This window comes from Tachysurus fulvidraco, chromosome 24 (assembly GCF_022655615.1).
Source record: "Tachysurus fulvidraco isolate hzauxx_2018 chromosome 24, HZAU_PFXX_2.0, whole genome shotgun sequence".
Taxonomy (NCBI): Eukaryota; Metazoa; Chordata; class Actinopteri; order Siluriformes; family Bagridae; genus Tachysurus; species Tachysurus fulvidraco.
This window is the reverse complement of record NC_062541.1, coordinates 13,040,544-13,047,943: the sequence shown is the minus strand read 5'-3', so window position 1 is coordinate 13,047,943 and position 7,400 is coordinate 13,040,544. Positions and strand designations below refer to the sequence as shown.

The window sequence follows — 7,400 nt, the reverse complement described above, 5'->3', positions numbered from 1 at the left end:
GAAATAATACAATGAGAATTTTGAAAAAATCTTTTTTTCTTTTATTGAGTAATAAGGATCTTTGTTTTTTTTTTGTTTTTTGTTTTTTGTTTTTTAGTCATTTAATTTTACACTTTACAATTTTTATTCTGTTTCTATGCTTCTGTAAAGCTTAGATTTGGTAATTGAGCAATTGGTAAAATACTGTAGCTTTACAAATGAATTGAGTTCAACTGAAATATAAGAGTTTTTTTTCTCTTTGTTTTGGCTGCAGGTAGATGAAGTTGGATTTTTCAGCAGGGTTTGTGCCAATATTACCGACTCTTATAGAGCTGCAGCCTGCAGCCATACAGGATTTGTAGAGAGTTCTTCTATATTCTGGAAATGGAACTGAAGGAGTTTTTTTTTAGGTCACTATTAGTCTAGAAGCATATCTTGTACAGAGCTGTAGACATTGCATAATCATCATCATGCTGCTTTGATAAGGAGCATGCAATATACAGTAGCTCATGAATAATCACTTTCAGTTGAATCATGTCTATCACCAATTTGCCTAGAAATTGTTTTCTGGACCTTTTATATTTCTCACCCCTGATGTGGCCGCTTGCTATTAGTAAGCTTGACAAGATGTGGTGTTTGGATCAGAATTGTCTCAATCAAGGTATAAATCACTGCTTTGTATTGCTGCTCAGACAGTGCAGAGGAGGTCCAAGCTAATCTAACTCTCTTTAAGATGTTCAATGCAGAGACATATAGTTCATATATTGTTTCCTTCTTCAAAAGCAAAGGATTCATACATTTTTTGCAAAAGTAGGAGTTTTGACTCTGTAGATATCACAACAGGGAACCCATTTTAGTTTGAAGAAAGGGTTATAAATGGTAGGAAAACGCTTATGAACTTATGAAGCAAGATCAGAAGTGAACAGTGAGGGTTATACAAGTAAAAACTACTTAGACTGTGGTGTGTGTCGAATACTAACAGGGAGAACCCAATGTACAATTAGGGCCATAATAAAAAAATGTCTGGGAGGTGCCAGGAATGTGTTTATTAAACATATTGTATTAAATATGACAAGGAGTTCTGTAAGGATGTAGTGCAGATATAATCATTCATAGCAAACTGTTGAATTAAACTGATCCTTTGTTAATTTGTAATTAATAAAATACTTTTCTGTACACAGTACAATCATCATTTTTAGGTAATAATTAGGTGCTTATTGTATTTTTTAATTCCTTAGGCTTATCATGGAAAAAGAAACAACTTATCATGATGTGGTGAATGAAAACATTTTCCAGCAGCCCTGTTTAATCCTGAATGGTGACGGCGAGACAGTTTTTATCTCTGCTGTGTCACAGGGGGACACATATGGCTATGTGTCAGGTTACAGGGCAACAGAAATAGAACATGCTGGAGAACGGGGTGCCACAAGGAGCAAACAGCATTTCTTATTTATTGGAGAGGACTTGAATTATTCAGAGCTTTAACAGGAGTCCATTTTACAGTACCCTGTTGATAGCTGTAGGTTTTTAAACACAGGTAATAAATACATTGGTTATGCCTTGTGAAATCTGTATAGGAATATTATTACGATCAAATACTGCTTCCATATATCAAAATATATAGATAATGAATAGACACTTATATATTGGGATATTTTATTATCACCTGAGTTGTTCTGACATATTGGGTTGACAATGGAATTGAGATCAGTTTCGTTGTAATTCGGGTATATCAGTTGCCAGCATGGTTTATCTAACTGTTCTACAATACAGACAAGAGTTGGCCTCTGTTAAAGCCTCTAGAACTACAGAGAGAAATCAGGGTTTCTTTCACAAAGCCTACCCAACAGGATCAAGTAAAACACATTGTTATTGATTCTGGATATGAGGAGATGGGTTGTTGTGCCTGCCATATTGACTCATCTGTTGCACAACATGAAACTATTTTGCTTTGTCACTGTAGTAGGACAGCTCCATGAAACATTAGTCCAAAAGAACGGGTTGTACTTGCTGCTTTTAATAGTATATGGATATCACAAGAAATCTAGGAATGAGGGTTTGTAAACAAGCTCTTTTACTTCACCAGAAGCTAGCTTATCTGTGCTGAATACTGCCCTGAACGGTCATTACAGAGGTCATGATGATAGATTGTACATTGAATATACTATTAATTATACTTATACAAGAATACTGTGCGTTAATGTCGATTTTTAAGAGCAGTTAACTCTAATGAATCAGTGCAGTGTTATTTTCTTTCTTGCCCAAAATCATGTGTGCTAATGTTGAACAGATGCGCTACATTACCATAAGTATGTGGACACCTAACCAATACACTCGTATGTGGTTCTTCCACAAAGTTTTATAGGATGTCTTTGTATGTTATAGCATAACAATTTCCCTTCACTAGAACTACGAGACTCAAACTTGTTCCAGCATAAAATGCCCCAGTGCAAAAAGCACAGAACTCCATGTGAAGGTTAGAGCAGAAGAACTGAGCCTTGACTCTGACTCAATATATGAGGGTTGGGATGAACTGATACACCAACTGTGTGTCTGACCTTACTAATACTCTTTGGGTTGAATGACGACAAAATCCTCACAGCCATGCTCCACTATCTAGTGGAAATCCTTTCTTGAAGACTGGAAGTTATAATAACAGTAAAGATTAGCTGAATCTACAGTAATATGTTTGAAAAGCACAAGTGGGTATGACAGGATATTATGAAACTTTTGGTCATATGTGTATATGAATAGAAAGTGAGAAGTGCTTTTTTGAGGAGGTCTGGCAGTGAGTTAGTATTCAAAAGCACCGATCCAGTGGAAAAGGGAGTTCCACCCATTGTTCAGAATTTCAGCATGAGTCACATTTTAGATGCAGAGTTATGCAGAGTGATATGAGGAAAAAACATTTTAGAGAATTTTCCTGACCAGGGACACAGTACTTCTCTTCCTTATCCAGCTTGATGTGAAGCTATGAGACAATGAAACATTACTCTGTATGTGTTTACTTCAGCTAGGGGACACATGGTTTCGGAGTACAGCATTAACAAAAGACACCAGCAAAGTTCTATTCTTCAGAGATCTTGATTTAGTGATCAGACCAAGCACAGACCTGACCACGAGGTCCCTCTGATAATGATCATAGCTTCCAAGTAATTTTATATGTAGATGGAAAAAGAATCGCAAGACTATAGGATTGGTGTCGGCCCTACGGCCATCATCTCAGTCTATACCTTGATTAATGGTCCTTGCTTACCTTTCGTTATGAATGGCTAATCATGGAAACTCTGATATTTAGTTTCAGCTGGCATTTGAAGCACTGGTGATGTACACTTTCATTCTTTGCTCCAATCTCTTTTTTAATATTGAATACTAATATTGAACAGTGATATGACTAACATTGGAGAAACATTCTTAACACATCAACAGTCTTAAATATGTATAAATGATGGCTATAAATGTGAACAACAAACGTAAAAGTATGTGGACTTGTATATGCACATATAAATCACACCGAATTAATCATAGAATTCTATTTTATACAAAATGTGTTTAAAAGTCTTTTCACACATATGATAAAAAAAAAAAATCAGTAATAAGTCTCTAAGGAACAAGTAAGTATAATGTGTAACAACTCTCTGCTTAGTTCTTAAAATCTCTTGTTCCCAAAACTGAACAAAGTTTTCTGATTAAACTTTTACATTTTGTATGTTTGTATATTAATACAATGTGTTTTCATCCAAGCAATTTGAATAACAGTTCAGATTTATTCGTAATCATCAGTTTTTTTTTTCTGAAGCTGTATCTTTATGCAAGGAAAAAAAGGTCATGTCATTTAATTTTTTAATAAAGTCAGTTTAAAAAAAAATATGTACAATCAAAATAACAAGCACGTAAAGAGACACAGCAGTTAAGGTTGAAATATAGAACCTTTTATTTTCTTTTTGAGTAAATAGTGTTGAAAATCTGTAATACGGTTTAAATTAAGTTTACTGAGACAACCTTTGGATTTACATTAAATAGTAAATAACACCTTACATGCCCAAATCCAGTGACAATGAAATGCTTCCTTAAAAGTTTTTTGTTGTTATTGCTTTTCATATTTTCCCTTGTTCAAGTTCAAGTATAAAAATTCCCGACAGTGTAAAACAGCCCATCTGATGTATATTAAAAGCAGTAGAAGCACAGATATTGAACCTTGACAAGGACTATACATTCTAATGTATGAAGCAGCATTTTGCTAGTTTTTACAAGGAGCTTTTCTCTTTTTAAAAAATTTCTACCGTTCTAGAAAAAAAAAAAAAAAAAGATTCTGCCTGCAAATAGGCCTGCATTAAATAAACATCTTACAAGAGGCATTAACCTAGCAGATATTTAATGAAATGCTCTAAAAATTCATAAGGCATAGGAAAAAAAAAAGTACAGTGCACATACAGAATTGTATCTTAAATAAATCAACATTTTTGGTTGAGTATGTTAATGATACTATAACTAAATCTACTCAATAACTTATAATATGCCATGAGATGAATACATTATTATTATTATTATTATTATTATTATTATTATTATTAATACAGTACCGCCACTAAGTCTACATCCTTAGAGCGCAGCATAACTCAAAATAAATAAATAGCAGTTCTCTTTTTCTCTTTAAATAGCTTTACAGTTGTAAGGCACTGCGAACTATCATATCATACTTGAGTTTGAGCGCTCAGTTTTAGTCCTGCTTTCTAGTATAACAATATGACATCAGGTTTTCTGAGAGAACAGAGAATGGATTTATCTCTCACTAGGAAAGACATGCTGGTGCACAGGCATTTCTGTAGACAAACACACAAACAAACAAAAAAAAAAAAAGAACATTATTTTCACTGATAGAGTTTGGTTGACTGATGGAAGTTCATTGGTACATTGTTGAAGTCTGTTTCTCGTTCTCTCATTCGTTCATTCCATAGAGGAGCTGCTTGCGATTGAGAGATGTGGTGGCTGGTGCCGAGGTTGATGCTAGAAGAGGATCGGCGAAGTGCAACCTGTGCTTCAGCCTTCAGTCCATCTCACTAGGACAGAGGTGGAACTGCTGACAAAGCTGGAGGGGGACGTGTTCCCAGGCGGGCCCAGGGATTAAAATGTGACAGCTCAACAAACAAGCACAAGTGATGCGTTCTTTCCAGAGAAGTGTGTGTGTGTATGTGTGTGTCCACACTGCAGCTGTTGCCTGCTTCTCACTCACGAGTCTTCAGCTCTGACCTTTTTTGTCAATTCGTACTTATCATACCATGCGAGTGCATGAATAATTGTACGTGTTCAATGACGTGTTGAGGAGTTTGCACAGAGTTAACATTTTGCCCCAGTGTTAAAGAAATTAGTGTCTGTATGTGTGCATGTGTGTGAGTAGACAAATAATACTATGTAATGTCCTTTCATCGCGCTCCGAAATTGTTCGTTGTCCTTCAAAGGAGAGTGGCAGGAAATCTCTGCGGCTTGTTTCGTCTCCTGGTGACGGTTTTCTCTTTGCATAGTTCAAGAATTCAAAATGGGAATCAGAGTAGAGGGACATTCAGCATCAGGAAGATTAAAAAGTAATCCTGAACATGCCAGACAAAGTTACAATTACACTTTCATTCACTTCATTTCTCCACAGATGTGTATTACTCCCTGATTGGCAGAGTTTGTTTGTCTTTACTAATTTGTTGGATAAACGCTCCATTTCCCTGATAATCAGAAAACAAAACCTTGCAATGCACATTAGACGACAGAACCGAAAAAGCCCTCAAAAATGAGAATAAATATGTAAGTTAGAGGGCTTTCAGAAACAAAACACTGTTTGGACATCTAACGTCCTTCGTGAAGAAAAGTCTTCTAATTTAATGACAGCATCTGGACTCAAGGCTTTGTCTACACCTCCAAGCCACAGTGATTAGTCATTGCGTTCTCCTTTAGCAATAAATACACTACATCAATATTAAGCATAAAGGTAACAATAACAGTATCAATAATGGTAAAAAGTTAAATCTCTGACTTTCGGCCTTCTCTGATTTTTTTTTTTTTCACATTTTTTTTTTGGTTTAATCACAGCAAGTTGGAAAGCGATGGAGATCCCACCTCATTTAAACACCTCCATCAATCCTCATTATCATCATCCTCATCACATTATCCTCCCTCTCTTGAGACACCTCTACGAAGCCAATGAGCAGTCACTGGGCATCGGCTTTCCCCCCCAATCACTGCTCCATGCCATAAGCTGCTATTGCATGCGCTCGGCCTGCAGTTGCTGGGGCTGGTATTGACCAAATGCTGCGGCTGCGGCAGCTGCCGCCGAGCCTGGAGTGGCAGCGGCCAGTGGCTGCTGCATAGCGTAGCCATAGCCGGCTGTTGTGACGTAGCCAGCTGCAGCAGGCGAGGCGGCATACGGGTACTGCTCATATGCAGCAGCTGCAGCAGCAGCGGTGGCAGCACTGGCATACTGTGCGTATGCAGCTCCAGTGTAGTCGATGTAGGGCGAGGAGGCGGTGGCGGTGGCAGCGGATGCAGTGCCCGGCTGCACGTGAGGGATCACCACACTGGGTTGCATGAATGCCTGTGGATATACGTAGTGAGCGGGGATCCTGTGACACACAAACATACAACACTGTTAGTCATAAGATAGAGCTGCAAACTGCACATGGTTTTAACTGCAGAAACACAACCACAGGGCACAACCCACACTGTGGCCAAACACGCCATTTCCACAATCAAAAATAAATAAATAAACCACACACCAGATTTCCCATCAACACCAAGGAAATGCCTTGTAGTGGTTATGAGAGAGTTCTAGGGTTGCCAAAATAGACGTTTCACTAAAAAAGTCATTAAAAAAAAAAAAAAAAAAATTGACTGTTACACTGGATTTTTTATTTCAACCTGGGAAAAAGCAGCTGCAGAAATTAAAGAGAGCAAATTTTCAACATTATTACAAGCATGCTGTAAGTCACATGGTTTGTTTTGGAGCTCAGTAGAGGGGGAAATCGGAGAGTTGATGAGGTGAGCATTGTGAATGTGTCACTGTGACTTTGACAGCTGGACAGTTTTCTAAAAAGAGACACTGCTGGCCATTTCCCCCTCCGCTTTTACACAATGAGCTTCGTGCTGGATGGCACACACAAAGGGAGTTTTGATTAAATAAGCAATCGGGAACAATAAGCACATTCTACCTCTCATTATGTACCCCAATGCATTTTGAGAAGATTTTTCCACAGATCATCTTTGCCATTAGGGTTTACTCAGAAAATAGGAGATATAATTGATTATAATTATATCTCAATTCTTATTTATTTACTTACTTACTTACTTATTTATTTATTTTTAAGAAGGACAAAAGAAAGAACAATGTCAAAATATTAATGATGTAAAAAGGGTTTAGACCTAAAGTGTGACTTAAC

At 37.1% G+C, this 7,400-nt stretch overlaps 1 protein-coding gene across 1 annotated transcript in view; it reads right to left on the bottom strand.

Annotated features, from left to right (window-relative positions):
* Positions 1 to 3,895: 3,895 nt before the first annotated feature.
* The window catches only part of rbm24a (RNA binding motif protein 24a), an 11,996-nt gene continuing 8,491 nt past the window's right edge, over positions 3,896 to 7,400 (bottom strand). The window contains exon 4 of the mRNA XM_027176067.2: positions 3,896 to 6,587. Coding sequence (XP_027031868.1) covers positions 6,227 to 6,587 — 361 coding nt within the window. The 3' untranslated portion in view covers positions 3,896 to 6,226. The remainder of the gene's footprint in view (positions 6,588 to 7,400) is intronic.